The sequence below is a fragment of the Sinohyriopsis cumingii genome, chromosome 3 (genome assembly GCF_028554795.1).
Source record: "Sinohyriopsis cumingii isolate HCF-2022 chromosome 3, ASM2855479v2, whole genome shotgun sequence".
In the NCBI taxonomy this organism is placed as follows: domain Eukaryota; kingdom Metazoa; phylum Mollusca; class Bivalvia; order Unionida; family Unionidae; genus Sinohyriopsis; species Sinohyriopsis cumingii.
The window spans coordinates 39,150,218-39,174,237 of record NC_142963.1 but is presented as its reverse complement, the minus strand read 5'-3'; the positions used below and the strand labels follow the sequence as shown (position 1 = coordinate 39,174,237).

Here is a 24,020-nt window from a genome sequence, read left to right as displayed (position 1 = left end):
GCACGCGCGCGCGTATGCTACTCTGCATTGCATAGTTGCACTCATATATGCTTGTACTGTACTCTTTCCAAAAATCTTTCATAACATTCTCAGTGTAGACCACAAAGGAACTAAGATGAAATCTGAAAATATTTTGATCTGAACGAAATCAAGATAGTGAAATTCAAAATATCAGCAATGGTAACATGGTAAATACCTGGCGTTGACGTATTTCTCATAAATGACGTGCAAACAGCATCTCTGCGGGGCAAATTAATTTCGCCAATTCAACAGCGGGATTAACCTCGCTGACAATGATGGATTTCCTCCAACAATAGCTATATCGATGACATACTATGAATTCTAACATTGTTTGCTCATTACGCTGGCAAACAATATTTCACGTCATCTAACATAAAAACAGAAGGCTTCCAGTAAACTTTTACCGTTGCCCATTTTCACAACTGCATCACATGGAATAGGTCATTTTTTATGAACTATCTTTCAGGAACGAAGAGAGGCATTGTAGAACTACATTTATCATATGTTTACTTTTTCTTCAGGGAGCTCATCACAAGAACGACAATGATTCCTGAACAAAGGGTTTCTTCAAATGTGTCCAAAGTAAGAAAATCATATATATATTGCTGAACTTGAAAGAGCTGCTCGTTTTATTAGAACCAGTTTGAGCATTTACAAAGTATTTCTTTTTTGTATCAAGGGTGGGAATAATAATAATAATAATAATAATAGTTATTTTCCACATACATTCTGTTCGGTTATGGCGGAAATATGCATTCCTGGAGAAGAGGTCAAGGGGACATTCGACCCACACCAATTCGAGGTCTTTAACCGGAAACTTATACCCCCACCATTGCCAACATGGGAGGTGTCCTTGAAGGTGTTGTTTTATGTCTTCTCGTTTTTGGTGGATATTGTGGGAAATAGCATAGTAGTCCTGATTATTGTGCTAAACAAAAAGATGAGAACAACAACTAACTGTCTTCTCCTCAATCTGGCCATCAGCGATTTGATGGTCGGCACGTTCTGCATGTGGGTTCATCTAGGGAACCAGATAACAAGCGAGTGGCCATTCGGACAATTCGTATGCAAAGTCAATACTTTCATACAAGGTGAGCATGGTTACGATGTATTATTCTTGTTTTGATTTATAGCACATAATATATCATACATCATGATAGTTTTTCCACGAAAGTGTTATTATATTTGTAATATCGACATCAAAAGATAACCAACATATTTTTGGTATTGACCGTCATGGACCATTGAAATAATGAATTTCGTAGAAGTAGTCATCACTTATACGTTCTCTCTTGCATTCAGTAACACGTTATTTACTATTAACTCGTCATTATCGGCAGTGAAATCATCATCATTGTCATCATCATTATCGTCATCATCATTATCATCATCTTCTTTTTCTTCTTCTTAATTATTATTATTATTATTATTATTATTATTATTAGTATTATCTTCGTATTGGTATTACTTTGAAACTGATTGAAAGTATATTCGCATTGCAGTCAGTACTTAAATTATCAAACTTAAAAGCAGTTGTCGAAGAAAAAGGCTAGCATAGGTAGTAGTATTATTTATAAAAGTAACTAAAAACATAGTAGTAGTAGTAGCAGCAGCAGCAGTAGCAGTAGCAGTAGTAGTAGTAGAATGAGGAATAAAACGTATTGTTACATCTCTCCATCATAAAATTTGCCATGGTCATTAATATATATAAGCTTTTATAAGTTTCACATACGTACTGCTTCAAATGGTCATTGACTCTATCACAGTATCAGAATCAATTTGTCCTTTCAGTAATGTCTGTCACGGCCAGCGTCTTGACATTGACTGTTATCTCAATAGAGCGTTTTCTGGCCATCGTCTTCCCTCTCAAGGCGAAGATGTCAAAACTAGTGGCAGTTATCGCTATGGCAACTACGTGGATTCTATCAGCTGGTGTTGCATCGCCGCATCTTGTGGTTCGGAATCAGTACGAATATTTCTGGGCGAATAGCCATGAGATTCAATGCGAGGAAGTGTGGCCTATGGTTTACGTGGACACTCAGTGCCACTCACACACCCCGGGCAGAACTATCTACTATACGGTGGAGGGGGTGATAATGTATTTCATTCCTATTGCTATTATGTTGACTGCTTACAGTTTGATCGTCATCAAAATGGTCATTCGCAAGGTACCCGGCATGAGAATGGGCTCCACAGCATTCGCTCAAGACAGGTCTAAGAGAAAGGTAATAATGAAATTTTTTTACCTTTGTGCATACTGTGCTTAACAATATGGTCTGCTATATGTGTATATATACTGTACTTACAATGTGGTCTGCTGTATGTGTATACATACTGTACTTAACAATATGGTCTGCTATATGTGTGTACATACTGTACTTAACTGAGAGGTCAGTTGTATGTTCTCTCGTGTATCAATGAGGTTATCCTGACTTAAAGTGACGTAAACCTTCTGTTGGAAAATTTTATCTGCGCGACTCACAAGACTTTTCCCACACTATCGAAGTCGCATATGAAAACTAGATAGGTTCGTTGAAGTACAGGTTAGAGCGTCCGCCTCGGATGCGGGAGGTCGTGGGTTCGATCCCCGGCCGAGTCATACCAAAGACTTACAAAAACGGTACTAACAGCTGCTTCGCTTGGCGCTCAGCATTAAGAGGTTAGTGTTAGGACTGGTCGGCCCGGTGTCAGGATAATGTGACTGGGTGGGACATCATGCTACATGTCTGCGGCATGATGCCCCAGTGCTAGACATCACTATAAACTGCCACATTGCAGACATCGTAGCGATATGACTGAAAAATTGTTAAAGCTACGTTAAAAAAAAAAATCCAAATCCAAATCGTTGAAGTACAGACTGGTTGCCCTCTGGATGTTAGAATTGTGACTTTGTACACGGCCTGCACCTTTGTGTGTGTAAGTGTACCGGTGTTAGAGAGACAATTTACCACAGTGCCAATTTCATCATGAAGAATCTTTGTCTTAGGGGAATAATATCTTAAGGCAGATTTTCTGCCAAGCGGATTCATTTTAGCGGGGAATAAACTACCTTAGACCCATTTTGCACTGAAAAGTGCAGGCAAAAGCAGATAACATTCGGATACCTTCTCACGGTGTGGTATATGAAATGAATGACGTGAAATACCGTCGACAAAAGAAATTAGATTATAATGTCAAGCAATCAGCAATCCTAGTACGTATCATAAAAATAAAAATTGAAGAAAATTGAATATTAAAGCTCCCAAAACATATTGGTGGTGATACAGAAACATATTTTAGAGAGACTGAAGAGGTTGCGAAACGCTTTTTTTTTTAAAACCTAATATTGACATATAGACGATTCTTAGGTCAATATGTCTTAACATCGTATTAAATATAAAAAATAGGAACTGGATAAAAGTTGGGCAGCAGCAGAGGGGGCGAACAGACCACTTGTCTGAAACCTTATTTGCTTAAAATATAAGCTTCTTCCGAAATAAAAAAAAATAAGGTCACTACTAACCTGAGAGTTGTGTTTACGTACCGGAGGTCACGCCCCCTCTGCTGCTATCAATTTATCCAAAATTTTTATCAAGTCCAATACGATATCTTGTTCTAGGATCATGTAAATGTATTGTTATAAACCCGTGCTGGGTTGATTGTGCTTGTGAAAAGAAATTTCTGAATTTAATTATATCCATGTCACCGCTACACCAAGTTTGATGAATATTTCGCAACGTGTGCGTATCGGCTCCATTAAACATAACTAAAATATTAGTTATCTCTGATCACTTTTGGTATTTGTGTGTACCGCTGAGTAACATAAATCACATCAGTGTTTTTATGTCTGCCACGTGAAAAAATTCTGGCAGGATTTGATTGTTTGTCCAGCATCACATCATCGTATACAACTAAATTATTAATAAATCCGTCTAAAACATCAACGCTCGGAGCTCCATCAATATCGGTTATAAACTCTATAACATCCTTATCTTCGTCCAGTAATCTTGCGTTTTCATTGAAATCTTTAAGTACATCATAACATCGTTGATCATCAACTGATGGTGCTACCAAATATAACTTATCCCATTTTAGCCATCTCATTATCAGATTAAGTAATAATTGCGTCCTACCCGATCCAGATGGACCTATTATTATCATTCTGATCGAATTTGGCAACGCAGGATGGTGTTTGACTGGTTCTTGTTTTCGTGTCGCTGAGAAATCAATTATATCCATATATAAATAATATGAATCTATATTGTTTACGTTGTAGAGTTAAAACTCCAACTAATGATCTATCTACGGTTACAAAAAAAAATGCGAGAATAGCATATGGTGGAAGATGTGCAGTATGTAACAGAAAAAATTTTCTTTTTTACCCACAAAAGATGGTGGTGATATTGCTAAATTAATGTCAAATTTCCCAGGAACCCCATGAGCTAAATACCCTGGAGAAAAACATCTACCAGGATATAATTATTGTGGTCCTGGTACTCGACTTAATATCAGGCTTGACAATCAGGATCAACCAAAACCAGTTGAGTATCCCATAAATGATATTGATAAAGCATGTCACGTTCATGATGTGGCTTATAAAAATAAAGATCTACAACATAGGCATATTGCAGATGTGAAGTTGATTAATTCGCTAGATTCCATAAAAAATAAAAATATCAGAGAATCATTAGCTAATTGGTTAGTAAAATCTGCAATGAAAGGTAAACTCGTATTAGGGGCTGGTAATTAATTATAAATGGAATCAATTTATTATAGTCCAAGGGGATACTGGAGGGGTAAAGCAGCAATTAGTAAACTCGCTGATACAGCAGCGGTTAAACAGTCTACTGCTAAAGCGTGGTTATCAAACAAACAATATGGCAAATTTACCTACCATCACCGAAACGAATTCAGTACGTGTATTTCGATGTTAGTGTTCCTAATGAAGTTCATCAAGCAGATATTCTGTTTTTACCTTATGATACGATTAAAGTACATAGACGTCAAATAACATACAAATACGCGTTAACTGTCATTGACGTTGCAAGTAGATATAAAGAGGCAGAACCATTATCAACGAAAACATCATCTGAAGTAGCCGATGCGTTTCAACGAATTTATCAACGAGGACCATTACGATGGCCACGACTATTACAGGTTGATCCTGGCAAAGAATTTCTTGGTCCAGTATCATCGTTAATGAAGCAACATAGTGTCAAAATCAGACGAGGACACACTGCGATTCATCGTGATCAGGCAATTGTTGAACGATTCAATCGAACACTTGCTGAGCGGTTATTTGGATATCAATACGCGAAGGAATTCATTCAAGATAAAAGATCTCTCGAATGGGTTGCAAGATTACCAAGTGTGATAACTGCGTTAAATAATGAGATTACTCGAACGACAAACATGAAACCTATTAGCGCAGTCACAAAAAACATATGCCCGTACAACGACGTGATTTTTCAACACAGCCAGTATTAGGTAATACCACTGTAAGATATTTATATGAACGAGGTGAACTTGAAGGTGGTAAAAAAAAAAGAGCGACTGATCCTATTTGGAGTATTACGACACAGAAGATATCTAGCGTAACAATATCTACTGGTAGACCCGCAATCTACAGACTGGATTCAACTGCTCCTCAACGTGGTTTTACACGTGAACAATTTCAGGTGATTCCTGAAGATACACAATTACCACCGCAATCACTTAACTAGCACCCCTACGTCGATTACATTCAAGACAGGTCGACATCGTGTTTTCTCGTGTATGGCCAAGGTGGTTATCTTTCCTATCTACGGTAAATTGTCTTGGATCATTTTTCAGATGCCGCCATAATATTATGCAATTACAACTCGCACAATGATTATTCTGCTGCTGTTTCAGCGTATTAATAGATTCAATGTCAAGATCAAAGTCGCGTTTATTTTTTTTTATCACTGTTTATAATCAGCTAATTTTTTTCTTATTATATCGCTGTCAACATCATCATCATTGATCACTGACTCGTCCAGGATAATCCTTCGTAGTTGAGATATTCTTCTAACTCTAGATACTGCGAGATAAACCAAATTTGACCAATCGATACGATCATCAACGATCCAAACAACTGTATCAGTAATAGTTAATTCTTGAGATGAATGAATCGTCATCGCATATCCTAGCATCCACGGGGATTTATTTGTTTTAGCGCATCCTCAACAACATTGACATCAACTGTGACAATATCATTCAACACTAAATTCTGTTTCTCGGTCTGTCCTGGTATATCAACGTCAATATTTTGTCGTCGTGTATCTGCTGGTCGATAACATAACGGAACTGGCAACGTTGGAAACTTTTTTCGTTGTAACTGAAACAACCGCTGCTGAAGTGTGTCTCTGACTATCTTTCTACTTGCAACTATCAAATCGTTTGGTCTCCACGCGCGCAAAAAAGTCGTTCATGGGTGTTTGTGAAATCACTTCACGCATTACTTCACATTGAATTTTATTTGGTCGCAGTCTGATTAATTTTTTAAACTCCCTTAATTCTGGATCAAGTGCTCTATGACCATCAGTCACTTCTTCAAAGTGGTCAACAAAATCTTTCAGCCAATCATCTGGAGATGGTCCAACAAAAGGTGGTGGTTGACCGTGATCGCCACACATTATCACAGCAGTATTTTTTGTTAATAACCAATCAAGAAACGTTTTTAATGTTTCTAACGGTACTGTACATAGTTCATCCCAAACGATAATCCTCGGAATATATTTTTCACCCATCCTTGAAGAAGTCCATGCATCACCCTTCCATCGGAAGAAGCTGTGGTAGGTACACTATTGTACTCCTCGTTGTTTCATCTCTCGCGCGAGTCTATGTGTAGGAGTTAAAACAATTATATCTGAATTCTGAAATAATTTGATTACTCGAGTCGTCTTACCAGAACCTCCAGGTCCGTTTCGATAAACGATCTTGTGTCTGGTTATTGGATCGTACACAGATGCCGCAGATGATATTTCTGATATCTAATTATTTATCAGGTAAATATCTTTAATAGCAACATCAGCGGATTCGGAATAATCGAGTATGCTTACTTGTTTTATTCTCCACGAACCCCACTGTGCACAAGTATCGATATGTAGTTGTTCTAGCAATCCTGAATATTCTTTATTGATATAAAACGAGTCCGTGGCAACTCTGACAGCGAGTGTAGAAACCTTATTTATCATCGATAATAGATTTATCGAAACATATGCGAGCATCGATGATCTTAAATGAGTATACTGAGGTGACTCACCGTCCATGTAGCTCACAATTGTATCTAGTTCAGTTCCATTTGACAAGAAAGCTATTTCTCGACTTATAAACGTGTTTCTACTCGTTGTATCAGCGATTATAAAATCTAACTCAGCATCGTCCATGATCAATCTTGCACAATGTCGTTTATGATCGTATGATCCGCCTTGAGTGAACTTGCCAATTATTTTTCTGCCAAGATCTTTCGTAATTTTATTTTCGTAATCTGTTTTATCCGGGTTTTCGTCATCAGAATACTGTTTTTGTTGTGGTAACCAAACTTCGGTTTGTTTCCGAGATGATATAATTGTTTCGCTGATCGTCAACGATATTAACATCGCACAATCAAGCATATACCGTAACAGTACTATTGGTACCCACATTTTATCTGAAAAAGGTTTTCCAAACCAAAGATAACAAATTGGATGAAGTCCCATAGCAAACTCGAATGACTCGATACGAGCGAATCCAGTCAGGTCAAAATCCGGAAATGGTCCATTTATTGAAACTCGTGTCATTTCATGCGTCGGATAACCGAATCGCTCAAAGTACACAGAACAATCTCCGCACCCGAGAAAACTTCCGGGATAACACGCGACCATATCAACAGAAATAAAATCTCTGTGATCGTATTTAGTATTCCATAATCCACCGTGTCCGTATTCGACACAACTGGATATTATGTCATTGGGAAAATCAAATCTAGTTGGTTTCCATGAATTTTTCTTTCTAGCAAAATGAGCCGCAAGTGACGGAACAGTAAAACAGTTGCTCAATAGTTCGTCAGTATCATCAGTATATTGCAGCGCAAGATTTTTCATTTTCTCGTGGAGAAGATCTTTTCGATAAATAACGCCATTAGGTCGTACAAACTGATCAAATTTATTTTTTTCTTCCATACATGATTCGTCGTTAGAACTCTGAAATAACCGTAATGACACACGATCGTCTTTACTTATTCGTTAATAAAATCAAACATGTCTCCGCGGTAAATTTTAACAGTTCGATTTCGTGGAAACACTGTTACTGCGCTAGTCCACGCGTGTGCGTTATGATCAATAATTTCGATCGAAGCTCCTTTTGATTTATATTTTGATCCAAACAATATTTCTCCTGTTATCGTCGCTACGGTTATTGGGAACTTTAGCTTTTTCCCTAGTTCAGCGACATCTTTGATAGACGCCCCGGTACCTTTAACCATTTCTCCCCACGTTTTTATTATTTTACGTCTTTTATCCGTTAAGCCGTTTCCACGAGTCGAAACTGTAAAATGTTCTGTTGCTCGTTCAGCCACACAGTTTATTTTTGAAAATTTCATCGGCGCCAGTTTATCAACGTTGGGTTTTTCATTTATCACATATATTCCATAAATAACTGCTGTTACAGGATACTCTCGCTCATAATACGGTTTGTCAATGCCAGTCAATAGACCTGGTTTGGAATCTTTACTTAGTACGACAGTTTTTTCACCCTTGTGTACAGGATCATATTTGTCACGGATAATCCAATTACCTGTTTCTGTTAGCACGACAAATTTTATTCTGAAAAGATATTTGCGATTATCAATGTAGTTAATGATAGTTTCTGCTCGTTCGTCGTTCATCGCAGCGTCGATGACACCGTTGCGTATAATCTTGAACGTTGACCATACATGAGATGTACCATCTGTGTGAAATTCTTTCTTGGCGCCGTGAATTTTATTAATCAAGCTTTTATTTTTCGGATAAACCAGATCTCGCATCGGTAGGTCTAGAGATATTCTGTCGAGATTAAATTTATCTGCGCTCCAGGGCTTGATTCGGGACAATCTATCGAACTCGCTCATATTATATTTCAAACAAGTATTTAAATGAAAATATTATATATAATGTCTCGATGCAAATGGTTGATGATCGGTTCATTAACTCACTGTAATAAATCCTTTAAAAACGAATTCTGCGGACAACACTTGCAGAGGTTCACCGTGGAAGCTTAGGACCAATACATGGCCTGTGATGTGGTGTTGGAGTACGAAGAAAAACACAATGATGTGCACGTTGTGGAGGAAAACGATACAGAGAACTTAAAAGATATTATGATAAAAAAAATAATGACAGTGACAGATCTATAAAATCCGTAAGTTTTCAGGCAAATTAGGATTTAGACAAATACGATTATTATATAAATTATAAAGAATTTATGAAGCATCATATAATAACAAACTATGAATCAAATCGTGATGGTCTTATCAGACACTGTCGTTTGAAAAGACCAGTTGTACTGTTAATAATACCAGTCATTTAATGTTTACTGCTGAGAAGAAAACTTATTATTGTCATCGATTCGTATACGAGTGTCACAAGGGGTTGATCAAAGACGGTCTTGTGATCGATCATATTGACGGAAATAAACTTAATAATAATTTATCTAATCATCAGGCTATTACACAAAGAGAGAACTCTGCACGGGGAAGAACGGGTAAATACCCAAAAATCCCTAGAGCGGTTAAATCCTTCAATACACAGACTTGCGAAGAGAGAACATTTCAATCAATAAATTTAGCTGCGAAGTATTTTGATATTAATGAGCATATTGTACCACACGTACAATACGTTGCAGAAAATATAACCAAATCCGCCTTCTGTAACAAATATGAACAAAGAATCATCTTCCAATATAAATGATGGAGATAAATCGTCAAGTCAGTAAGTAATTACCTCGAATTATATTTATTAACTCTTTATTTAATATTTGGGTCTGTAGTGTACTCGTATACTACTTACCTGAAGAAGGGGGATAACTCCGTTAAGCATACTCATGTAATTGAGTTACTTCCCTTTGACCTTGTTTACGATCGTAAGGGAAAATTGTTGTAAATCAAATGGTACAGTACATCTATTTCAAATTTGTGATGTATTCATGTATGTCAATTAGCCATCTACGTCGTAATTTATACTCGTAGAATGATATTATGGTTTCTAACTTACAAACAGAAAAAATTAGTGCAGTTACATTGTATAATACTAGATCCGTTGCAGAGATACATTTATCATTTTGATGATGCGGAAAAACCCCAGAAAAGCTCCCCCATTTTGGGTTTTCCCGGATACATTTATCATTTTGATGATGCGAAAAAAAACCAGAAAAACTCCCCAATTATGGGTGTTCCGGGTTCCTCCACTATATATACTGGCCTTATACGTTGTGTTTTTGCCTCTAAACTTGCTAGTGTGCGGTGGCAGACTAGGAGTTATGGGGCCGCCTCTAAACTTGCTAGTGTGCGGTGGCAATCGAGAAGTTATGGGGTTTAATGTTGTGTTTTGCCTGTAAACTTGCTAGGCTGCGGTGGCAATCTGGAAGTTGTGGGGTTTAATGTTGTGTTTTGCCTCTAAACTTGCTAGGCTGCGGTGGCAATCTAGAAGTTATGGGGCCGCCTCTAAACTTGCTAGGCTGCGGTGGCAGAATAGGAGTTATGGGGTTGTACTGTCTTTATATGTATCCTTGAACTTGCTAGGCTGCGGTGGCAGACTAGGAGTTATGGGGTTGTACTGTCTTTATATGTATCCTTGAACCTGCTAGGCTGCGGTGGCAGACTAGGAGTTATGGGGTTTATATGTATCCTCTAAACTTACTAGAATGCGATGGTAATCTAGGAGTTTATATGGGGATTATGCCCTTGAACTCGTAGAATGCGGTGGCAAGCTACGAGTTCTCGGTTATATTGTCCTCACCAAATACACCCTCTTAAGCCTCTAGGCCGTTGTTTGACGGGTTATGGGCTCTCATAGGGGGTTGTGTTTCGTGTGCCCACTGAACTCGTAGAATGCGATGGCAAGCTACCAGTTCTTGGTTGTGCTGTCCTTGTGTATCCCTGAACGTGCTAGAATGCGATGGCAAACTAGAAGTTTATATGGGGATTATTTTGTTTTGTTAATATCAATGATATTAAAAAAATAGAATAATAAACTACATATCAGAATAAAACAATATTTCAAAATATTTCTGAATAAGGATCGATTTTCACTTTCGCCATTGATAATTTTTATCATCGATGATAAAAATGTTGGTGAATTTTACCCCCGTCAATTTCTGAATAAATAAAATATTTCAGATTATAATAATTATTGCAAAACTGATTGATTCATATGATTTTGAGTACCAACCACCTCATGAGAATTAACAAACTGATTGATTTACATAATTTTGAGGACCAACCACCCCATCAGAATTAACAAACTGATTGATTTACATGATTTTAAGTACAATTTACCCCATCAATTTCTGAATAAATAAAATATTTCAGAATATTTCAGATTATAATAATTATTGCAATTTGCACAATTTTGAGTACCAACCACCCCATCAGAATTAACAAACTGATTGAAATAAATGATTTTGAGTACCAACCACCCCATCAGAATTAACAAACTGATTGATTTATATGATTTTGAGTACCAACCACCCCATCAATAATAAAATATTTCTGAATAAAATATTTCAGATTATAATAATTATTTCAGAATAAAATATTTCAGATTATAATAATTATTACAAGTTGCACAATTTTAAGTACCAACCACCCCATCAAAATCAACAATCTGATTGATTTGCACGCTTTTGAGTACCATTTTACCCGTCAAAATTAACAATCTGATTCATTGACACGATTCTGAGTATTATTTACCCCATGAATTTCTGAATAAATCAAATATTTCTGAATAAAATATTTCAGATTATAATAATTATTGCAATTTCCACAATTTTAAGTACCAAACCACCTCATCAAAACAAACAACCTGATTGATTTGCACAATTTTAAGTACCAACCAACCGATGAAAACAAACAATCTGATTGATTTGCACAATGTTAAGTACCAACCACCCCATCAAAACAAACAATCTGATTGATTTGCACAATTTTAAGTGCCAACCACCCCATCAAAACAAACAATCTGATTGATTTGCACAATTTTAAGTACCAACCACCCCATCAATTTCTGAACAAATAAAATATTTCAGAATAAAATACTTCAGATTATAATAATTATTTCAGAATAAAATATTTCAGATTATAATAATTATTGCAGCACTGATTGATTTTGCACAAGTTTAAGTACCGTTTACCCCATCAAAACAAACAATCTGATTGATTTGCACAATTTTAAGTACCAACCACCCCATCAAAATCAACAAACTGATTGATTTGCACAATTTTAAGTATCCTTTACCCCATCAAAATCAACAAACTGATTGATTTACATGATTTTGAGTACCAACCACTCCATCAGAATTAACAAACCGATCGATTTTGTACCAAACCACCCCATCAATTTCTGAATAAATAAAATATTTCTGAATAAAATATTTCTGAATAAATAGAATATTTTAAAATAAATAAAATATTTCTGAAAAATCATTAAGATTTCACATATAGATTCACAATCAATTTCTCTCCCCTCAGGTCAATTAAGTGTCCAAGGTGTTCAGTAAGTTTAAAATGTATTCGTGTTAACATATTAGTATGACACTGCAGATAAACAGGATTGGTTGGTACTTGCACGATCAAATCCCCAGGGGGTACTTGTGGTGTGAACGTGTATAAAATGTATCCTTGTTGAGCCTGATTTGATTTTCCATGATCTATTTGATAGCTGCCATCGATCACATCACAAACGAGATTAACCGCCATTTTCGATGTCATATTAACAATTCCTGGTGAAACATCTCTGCCGCCGCCGTATGGATCATTGTCATATCTGAGAACAAGCGGAGGTGGGGCTATTTTTCTCTATGATTCGATGATTTTAGGAAAATTTGTATCAATAATTGTTTTTAGTTCATCTTTTTTAAATGTTGGTACCTTAAATGTAAAATCGCCTTCCTCCTCATATTCTTTTTCTGTTATTCTATAATAATTCATAAATGGATTTCTAGGGAGGGGGATAGGAAGAGCACGAGCAGCAATCTCTGCTCTTACATGATTAAGTACTTCCCTAATGAAAGTTTCATTAACATAATTATAATCTGATTCCAATTGATTTAGATATTTTATTGGCTCAATGATCTGTTGTTTTATATCATCATTATAATGTTGCGATAATGATAAAAACAAATTTTGTATACTATCGATTTATTGTTTGACCTTAGAATTAATAGGGCCGAAATACATTTCATAGACCTCCAAATATCTTATTTCACCACTAAAAGTATAAACTTCATATGCACCGGTTCCATTCCACGGATACAAATTTCGGTAATTAGGAGTTGTTATAAATTTCTTTTCATCTGTAATAAAATCATCCCGACGTGGTTCTGGTGATCCCTGATATTCTTGCGGGAAGATAACGTCGGCTCATGAACGTTAATTAATATTTTTCTTCTTTTCCCGTTATTGATTTTATTCTACTCACAAATTCTTCATTGATCTCTTCAATCTCATAACTGCCAGCTGGTATTCCAACAACGACCCAGTCAGGTGTTCCGTCATCTTTATTTTTATTAGCAAATACAAGTGAATTATTTGCTGATGTACCATTAAATAATTTCGATCTGATATTTGGCCAACTGTGATATACTCGTAATTGTGCTAGTGCAATTTCTTTTGCTGAAATCGCAGTTGAAAAACTGACGTTAAATTCAGGATTAGTCGATCTTACTGAGATCATCGCTGTTTTCAGCGGAATTGTGTTTGTCACGATCTGCTGGAGTAGCTCTAGTGATGTCATTATTTAACATATTTGTGCCTTTAATACCAGCACAGTTGTATGTTTTAATCATTTCTGTAAACTTAAAATCAGATATAATTCCATCATTAAGACATGTTGATAACAACGAAGATAACTTCGAGTATGCTACCGTCGCCGTGTGCAACTTTATTATGTAATCTGATAATTTTTTTATTCGTGCAAGTACTTATCTTTTTTGCAATGATATTGAGCACACCTGCAATTGATGTTGTAGATGAAATACAGATTGTTACGACTGCTGGCGCCATCATTGTTATCGTTGATAATAATACGCCGGTGGACACAACAACAGCGGATACTGAATAAACGATTACGTCGACGATAACTAGTCGTCGTCGATATTTCTTTATTTTTACCGTGTATTGTTCGACTCGATTTTTTAAGTTCGTTTGTCATTCACGTGCTTGATTGTACCTGTAATGTTGCGATGCTGAGGTACTCATTATATTTTATACAGTAACCAATTGAGGTGTTTCAGCTACAAATTCTAGACACCACCAGAAAGATGCTGTGGTTAATTTCTTATCAGCTGCTTCCATAATAAATATTTCTTCGTTTCCGCTATTTAATATGATAGACACAACTCCAGAAAACTTGTCGGTGGAATGACGCCATGGGTACGTTGTGAAAATCTCGAATTTTGCAGCATTAAACACAGACAGCCAGTACACGCCAGTGACTGTTGCGGTATATTTAATAGTTTTATTTTGCTGTGACCATGTTGCGAATCCAGATGACACCGTGCATACGATATTGGTAATATGCCCGGGAGTTATTTCGGCTGGAATTTTAATCAGACTAATTTTGTTAACGATATCAGGAATTCCACTTACGGCATCTTCTAATGTTTTTTTAGTTGTGTCTAGGTTAGTTTTGATATCAGAAAGTTTTATGTCAACGGCGTGCGGAGTGCCGAAGAATGTATCTATGGATTCATCGGTTTTTTGAACATTTCTTCGAAATCTTCCAAAAGCGCCTACGTGAACATCATACTCTGCCCGCAACGTGGATAATTTACCGTCAACGGTATTGTAGTTAACGTCTACATATTTTTTTGTCGCGGCATCTTCGTCGGATATTGGATCTCTTAACACTACTATCTTGTTTCCATTCATGCTGAGTTCACCTGTCATTGTGTCGCCGGTGTTTCTTACAATATTAGCAACACTTTTTGCAATTTCATCTCTGATGGTTATAAACGATTTATTTGAATCCCTGATTCTACCGCCGTCAGTAAACACAGGAATGTTATCCGTGACCGCACCGAGTACTCGTCGAACTATATCATTCCATTTGATATTGCTCGCTTTTAGTTTTCCGTATCGGTCCTGAAAAACAACATCTTCATCTCGGTCAACTCCAGCCAGGTTCATAATATCAGCGAGTTCATCTTTAGTCGCGTACTTCGACAAATCAATGTCGGATTTTTTTTTCTTACTGGTAGAAGATCTTCCATAAATATCAACCATTATAATTTAAGATCTGTTCAAAACGAAGCGGTTACTTGTATAATCATGCACGACTTTATGAGGTGCCGCGGAGGACTTTGATATAGCGTCGAGTACATTAATTACTTCACTGCCGCATATTGGCGGATCCGTCATTGTTTGTGTTGGTAGCGTTGAATACCAAACCGCTGCGTGAAGTGGCGCGACATACTTGATAAACTCACGAGGTGGAGCTAACCCGTACGAATCAAAATAAACGATTCCACGTGGATCAATTGTGTATGCGGTCCAATGAGTACCAGGTCCTGAATTATCATCGAGATTAATAATACCTGTTTCAGCGCTGTTTGGTCGGTCCGGCAACTGATCTCGCATAAAAACACCTCTGAAGTTTTTTATTTTTAGTTGTTTAACAGCATCAAATAAATCAAAATTTGATGCTGGAATAATTAACGAAGTGTTCCTGGAAGCCTGAGACCTCTTCCCCATCGAGATCCCGGTAATCTTAATCCTGTCCCTCTTCTTTTTAATCCTCGCCCTGTTGCTTTCTTTAATGCCATTCAAGCAGCGGTTCCAACGGCAGCTAATGCGACTGCTTTTGCTACGGCAGGTGCCGCTGCGGCAATTAATGCTGCAATAGCCGCGAAAAGTGGAAAAATACCGCCTGTTTTAATTGAGTCTTTAACCGCACCCGCGGAGAGATTAAGTTTGACGCCTGTCTTTGATTGTTTAGCGCTGTTGAAATGTTTAAGTTGACGTTCTCACAATGATAATTTATTTTGACCGCCCGTGATCTGATCTCGCTTTAGTGATAATTTCATTCCGCAGTTTTTGCTGAATTTGATTGCAGGTTTTTAATCTGACCAGGAGTCAGACTGGCACTAACGTGATGATATGGCATTTTATGATAATACTCGTGTTTTTAAATAACAAGATTAAAGATTTTCCACTGGTGCATCAATAACCCTCATTCGACCACTACCACCTTCAAGTAACATTGCTTTATCGCTGAGTATGACCGGGATTGCTCTGTAGATACCACCACCTGGCAGGTCAGTAACACGAGCTCGAAAGAGTATATCAACGACAGATTGCTTGGATACATCAAGATGCTCCAGCGAAAAGTAATAAATCGGATACAGATTTATAAAATCTAACTGTGATATTTGCAGCCCAGTATCCACGTTTTGATCACGTCCCATAAATGACATCAAACGATGATATGCAGGCGCTACGTGATTTTGACCAAAATTTAACAATATATCTTCAGCTGGTTCTTGATGTCCATTTATCCGCAAGGAAACTTCATCAACTCCAACTTTGTCAAATATCATATGTGAACGTTCTTGACTATTCGTCCGATCATTATTTTGCAGCGCAATAAAAATATGTCGTGGCGCAGAAACACCTTGCTGTGATGCTATATTCCATGTAAATAAACCATTAGCATTATCTTGAGCAGCATCTGTGGTTACTGTTAACCATGATAGCAATGATTTACCGCCTCGATCCGTAAAAGATAGTAATTTTTGTTCTTCAACAATAGATGGAATCATTACTGGCATCCACAATGAAAGCTTCGTTATATTTACTTTACCAGCATCAGCAACACCAACACCTCGCCAGATTGCATCATTATCATCACCTTTTCTTACGAGCACAACTGTGTGTTTAGCTCCAAAGATGACCTTTCTAACATTTCTGCAAAATCCAAAGATGTGAGAAAGTGGAATCGCACACGAAAAACTTCTATTATCTCCTGACAACGCTGCTCGGCGTGTTGCAAATCCTAAGTTGTAAGTTGCATTAACACTTCCTATAATATCAAAAACATCAGCTGGTCTAGCTGCATATTCAGGACCATCAGCAACTGGTTGTGGATTAACTGCAGTATCTCGTGGTGTCCGTATTTTAGTATATTGAACATGATTAGCGTTGTCGGTAATATCCTTAGCAAACATCATTGTTGGACCGGCTGATCTTGTGTAATCATCAGAATATCTCGCTAGACCAATTAGTGTTGTAGCAATATCAACATCCTTCTGAACTGATTCAATATTTTTTCCATCAATCATGTATGTGGCGCTATCAAACAGCGCCATAATCCCGTTGTTGACAAAACCAACTCGCAAATTGGCATCATATGGTATATTAGCCGCAACATTTGTTACAAGTTCACCTTCTACTTCAATAAACGCCTCAGCGGGCAAGAAATATCTACTTGTATCCTGAACCTGTAATTCGATTCTTCCCCGCTGATTTGGTTGTCTTGCGTCATAGGAATAAAATTGATAATCACGTACTGATTCATCTTTGAGGACCGGTGCATCCATGTCAAATGCTGGGTCGGACATACGCTTGAACATTTTATTATAATTACCAATTTTCCAAATGGTGATCTAAATTATCGTTGTCTGACATGAAGACCACTTCCCGCCATTAAATTTGCAGTTATATTTCTTTCTGCTTCTTCAGATAATTCCGCTAGTTCTTTATTCGCGGCTTGATTTATTATTTTACTGACATTTGCGAGCATAACTTCAGTGTGGCCAGTTTCATTGGTTGCTGCTGTTTTCTTCGTACTAATCGAGATAGTCTGTCCTTGACTGTCGAGAACGCTTTACTGGCAAGATTACCAATAGCGCCAGGAATTTTATCACGAACAGCCTCAATAGCCTTCATTCCTAATTGTTTTGCAATCGGTATTACTTTTGGAGCCATCCTTCTAAATAGACCCTGAACAACATCACCAAGTCCATCTCCGTAAATTGTTTTGTAACTTGGCAGTCGTGAGTTTACTACTCTGACCATGATTGGTCCACGTTGAGCAGTGTGTATAATCATTTTTATATACTGATTAATTAATTGTTTAGTCGCTGTGATAATCATCAGCAATTTTATCAATGAGAGAACGATAAATGCTACGATCCATAATACCGCCTTGAAATAATCTTCGACAAATATCAGATATTTCATTAACAATTTCTGAAGAATTGTTTCCAGCTCGTTTTCCTCCAATCAGTATTTCTAGTCGTTCTACGTCAGAAAGAACACTGTTAGGACAGGCAATAAGACCAACTCCTAAGCCACTTCCAGTAGCGTCATCGCCAGGATATCTTTCTTTACCCAGTGAACGTAATTTCTCCTGCTGTTTAGTTTCCACATCTCTAAATATTTCTTCTCTTCGTTTCCCTTCTTACTCTACTTTTTGCTTTATTTCTTCTGCCATCTGTTTCCTTTTCTCTCTAGATGGTTTCAACATCTTTTTCTGCGGTGACGAAGATTGTTGTTGTTCTATTTGTTGCAGAGGTGGAGGAAGCTGATGGGAAAGCTCTTGCTGGGGGGATTGCGGTGGAGAAGATTGTTGTTGTTCTGCTTGTTTCAGTGTCTCTCTATAAAGCCTTTGTACTTCGTCAGAAAGACCTATATATTCCAAATCATCATTTCTGGCTTGTTTTTTGTTTTTATATATGCAATATATCCACCTGATAAGATCATCATTGTTTACTTTTTCACGACCGGGTTTTAAAATACTGGATTTATCAAATATACCAGTTACTATTTTTTCAAGTAAATCATCTTCTTCAGTATTTATAATTTCTCTGATAAATGTTTCATTAAATTTTTTTATTAATTTAATGTTTTCTTTTATTGGTTTAGACAGTTCTTTTTTCACGTCGGCGATTTCAGTACGAACTTTACCAATGCCTTCAAGTATTTCTTCATCAGGTAGAGGTTGAGCTGCAGCTACTTCAGTTGGAAGATCTCGTAAAATCATTTTTGTTTTCTTGATTCTTTCTGCTATTTTTTTAGTCTGCGCAGCGGTTTGTTTTAATACTTGAAGAATACCCTTCTTTTTCTTTTTCTTCTCCTCGTCCTCGTCATCCTCATCATCCTTAAAATCTCCCCATACAGCTTTTTTAGTAATTGTTGTAATAGGTTTAAATAACTGTTCTGTGCCTTCTGTAAATTCAACTTGGGCTTCTTGAAGTTCTTGCAATTTTTGTATAATGGAATCACGAACAGGAAGAAATGTTTTGATTGCTTTTAGTCTTTCTCGAGCTAATCTAGCAGTGTGAGATTCCTTAGCTGTTGGCATTATTAATACGATAATTTTTTAATTGATAGCAGCAGAGGGGGCGGGACCTCCGGTATGTAAACACAACTCTCGGTCAGTTTAGTAGTGACCTTATTTTTTTTTTATTTCAGAAGAAGCTTATATTTTAAGCAAATGAGGTTTCAGACAAGTGATATGTTCGCCCCCTCTGCTGCTTTGGCATACATACACGATTTATAAAAAAAATAGATGTTGCTTTTGGGATTGAAGTTGAGCGTGAAAACTTGCATGGCATTGATGGATACCTTCCCAGATATTTTCTTGACTTTGTATATAAATTAAAACGGCATTTGGACTCAATGGTCTCGGATCTACATATAAATATTGTATCAATACTTTATCAAATCTAGGGTATGTGTTTCTTGTATTTACGTTTATATCTTCTTTAGATTTTAGTGATTGCCGTGTTGGCTATGGCAGTCGGATTTTGGAACATAATTTCTCAAAGAGAGTAAGTAGCAAGCCAACAGAAGCAGACGATAAAATACAGTATTATGATTGCATAGATTCGGTTTTTGAAATGGACCCTTCCCAATTTCGTAACATTACATGAGGAATTCTCAGAATGTTAATAAATAAAAATTATATTATTACACACCACTCCAAATGAAATATATATATGGTGTCTCGTTTGCTAAGCCCCAGCTATAAAGTCATGTATAAACTAGAATCTGTTTTGAAAATAGTACCGCGGCCATGTGTTGGATATCTAAAGACTGCCGCGGGTTAGTGTTGATCTCTTACGCAATGTTACATGACCGGCGGTTGACTCGGAATTTTGATCGGAAAGGCGGTAGATCACACGACTAGCACCTACGTGGTAATATTTAGTCAAAGATCAAAGGGAGCCGGCGGAGTTAGCGAGGCGTGTTGTCATCCGTCCCCATGTTGACAGACAGCGAGAAGACGATGTCCGCTAACTTTGATTGGATCGGTTAACAACGACATCCAATCTGAATTGAGATAAAGGATGTGAGTATAACTTAGATCCGAATTATAACTTTCAGAACTCTGAGAAAAAAAAATTAGTATTGGCCTTGACAGATTGCTGTGCAATAAAGGGTTACTTTGAGGAAGCCACCCGTAATTTGGCCATAAAACCTAGAAACAAAATCAACGGAAAGCAAAAGCTTCGAAAAGGTCAGTGAGTTAGTTGCTCGATTTTCGGAGAATATTACGGCATCGTAATTGTAATTATTTCTTGTATGCATATTAAATTACTGGCATCGCTTACTATGTTGAATTTCCTTTTGTAGTGTTTCATTTAAATGCGTATTTGAGAAATGAGCTTGAGTATTATGTAGAGAATTATGTAGAATGTTAGCTTATGGTCAGAATTGAATTTTTTAATTCGTAATTAGGTTGCTTCATATTGCTTTGTGCTATGTTAGAATTTACACATGCTTGAATTCTGAATTTGGAAAATGGTTGAAGTGTGTGAGATTAGTTACTATCGATGTATGATATGCATAGATATTTGCATATTTGTGTACTTTGTATGGTTTGTAAATTATGTAAAGAAATGCGTCTGATTGTTGTGATATTATTTAGTATAATGTGATTAGGAATATGTACTAATATGACGAAATCTTTTGATGTATGTATGAGAAGTAATTGATACCGTGCTTTTATTACGAAGTTGTTTTTAGCCATTAAAGAGAGTATGAGTATTTCGATTTGAATGAATGCGTGACCGAAGAAATTTATTATCCGTTATCTGTTGAGAAGCTGGATATAGTGTGAAATGAGAGGGCTACGGATTGGGGAAAATATTGTACCATCCTTGTGTTTTCGCAGGAAGCCTTTTAAGAGACAGACCTTACGGTTCAGTTGAGTCCCGAGTCTCCAAGAGGTGGAGACGGAAGTGAGACTAGCAGAGCAGTAAGAGTCGACCAAAGTCTAGTCGGTGGATAGAGTAGAGGAGGAGGAGTGAAAGGGATCGATGAAGAGAAAGTGGAGAAGGGGTATAGAAAAGTCGAGTAAGAGAAGAAATTGGGAGAAAGTCGGGATGAAGAGAATGAATTGTGAGGAATAGGAGTGAAGAATACACAGATGAGTAGAATACAAGGACAGGTGGAAATCTATCTCACACTACTAATCAAGTGAGGCAATAGCCTATTACAGGGTCGAGCGGAAGGAGAGTACATGGGGAATTTGCATCTTTTGACTATTGAATTGTTATTCGTTGAATTTCGCTTTTTTGTATATTCAGTTATTTAACCGTCGGCATTGCTGACTGGGGGCTCGGAGCTTTACATCTACATTTCACTAATTTAACTTCCAACCAAAATCCAGCCTGAGTGGGACTTCTGTAATATTTTAAATAAAACATTGGGAGCACCCCACCCTCACAATTAAACCCTCACACACACACACACTTATATATATATACACACACACACACACACACACACACACACACACACATATATATATATATATATATATATATATATATATATATATATATATATAGGTGTGTGTGTGTGAGAGAGAGAGAGAGAGAGAGAAGTATTAAATATTTCTTTTTCATTACGATTTCAGCAGGTCGTTGCTTTTTAATTTTCTTGGCTTACATCTGTATGTAGCGAGAAAAATGATATAATGCTTCCGTTGTATGGAATGTTGGAATGATTTAAGAAAACCACGGCTGGCAAGGATCAGAACGAAAGCCTTCGAATATATGAACCTCGAGTCGCCTGAACGTGTAGATAAATGTTTCTCGATGAAAACATTTTCGTTGGAAACCAGTAAATGTTACATATTTGAATTTAAAGAATACGATCGAAATAGCCGTGAGAAACAGACTCTTTGAGCATGGGGGACAACTCAAATGATACTGTGTTGAAGCCTGGTTCTCTGGTCTCTCTCATAATGCCCTACATAGATAGCATATACCGTACAATGCTTGTTATGACTAAGGCGAGCCTAGCCGAGAAAGTAATGAAGGCAGAAGTAATTCTAAAGTGCGTTGACAATAAAGAAATAGCATTACATCAATGATTTCCAGCTGTGTCGCCAAAGGCTGTTTCGTTGTATTAGTCACAACTGTATCAATTAAATAAGTCACGAGTGTTTCTTTAAAAGTGTCATTATATAGTATTGTCATTATTCAGTATCTATGCATGCCTTGGGTGTTGGGTGAGGTGCTGTGGAAGATTGCCCAACTGTATGGTTGTGCCTCTATTGTATCAAAGATGCTTTAATTACTTAAAATTTATATCGACTGTGTTTTACCGTTAATTTACATAACGTTTCAAAATTTTTGAAAATCCCGACATTTCTGCCATACAGCAAATACCTGTTTTGTTTAGAAAATTTTTATTTTGCATGTTACGATGCGATAGCCATGACTGGAAATCTGTAAAGGTGAGGCATTCCTATTAGTACTACATTCATGCTCAGGGAATAGATCTATATCTTAAACCACCGATCCGTTCTGACAAAGGAATTATTAAATTGATGTACCTATTATCTGTCCAGTGTTAACATTAAAAAAATGTTCACCTAAAGGTAGATGCTATTTATACCTGGTCTCCATTAAACACCGGCGATCTTAAGAATTCTTTTTATAACAAAATATAACTTTTCCTGGAAGTGAGTAATATTTTCCTTTTTAATTTAGTCAGGCGTTGGTGATATTTTGATTTAGAAATATATATTACCTGACGTTAAGCAAAATAAAATAGTTTAATATTTTGTTTCCTTGTACTTTAGAAATGTATGACTGGTCAAATAATCAGTTGTGTGTGACTTATTAGAACTGCTGCTTACGCATAACAATACAAGATTATATAAAAATGTTACTTATGCAGCTCTGAGAATTTTCAAAGACGTCCGTCTTAGTGTCTAATGCTCAGCTTACTGTCTTGAATATTATTTCTTGTTAAATTATGAGTCTTTTCTTTATAGAATTACTGCTAAATTTATGCGCCAACAAGAATGCATCATTCCTGCCAGAATGCGTATTTTATCACCATCATCATGTTGCATTTTCTTGTTCAAAGTTATCAAAATCAAATCATATGAATCAGTTGCACAAGCTTTGCAGATGCGATAATTTTTCTATTAAAACACAGATAAAACTTTCACTCACATAAAGTGTCAAAGACGCAAACACGCAAAAAGCACTATACGATTTCGTAGTCAATTACCGGATCCCCCTTATATCCAACCTACACTTAATGGCTGAAAATGGCATTACAGCATGATGATACTAGAAACAAACACTCAGGACGTCTTTAACTGACATAGTTGTGACTAATACAAGAAAAACGCCGTTAGCAACACACCTGAAATAACTTATTTAATGATCTTTCTTGTTTGTCAACGCATTTTTATATTATTTCCGCCATCTTTAATTTCCCGACAGGTATCTGCGATTCTGACTCAGATTCCACAAATGTGTCTATATAGACACATTTGTTTGTTACTCAGTACTGAACT

The 24,020-nt window shown here is 36.8% G+C and overlaps 1 protein-coding gene across 1 annotated transcript in view; it reads left to right on the top strand.

Moving 5' to 3' along the window:
- The first annotated feature begins 457 nt into the window (after positions 1-457).
- Positions 458-24,020, top strand: part of LOC149802731 (neuropeptide FF receptor 2-like) — a 75,362-nt gene continuing 51,799 nt past the window's right edge. Inside the window, exons 1-2 of the mRNA XM_089952137.1 lie at positions 458-1,112; positions 1,813-2,246. Of these exons, the coding sequence (XP_089808263.1) occupies positions 761-1,112; positions 1,813-2,246 (786 nt within the window). The 5' untranslated portion in view covers positions 458-760. The remainder of the gene's footprint in view (positions 1,113-1,812; positions 2,247-24,020) is intronic.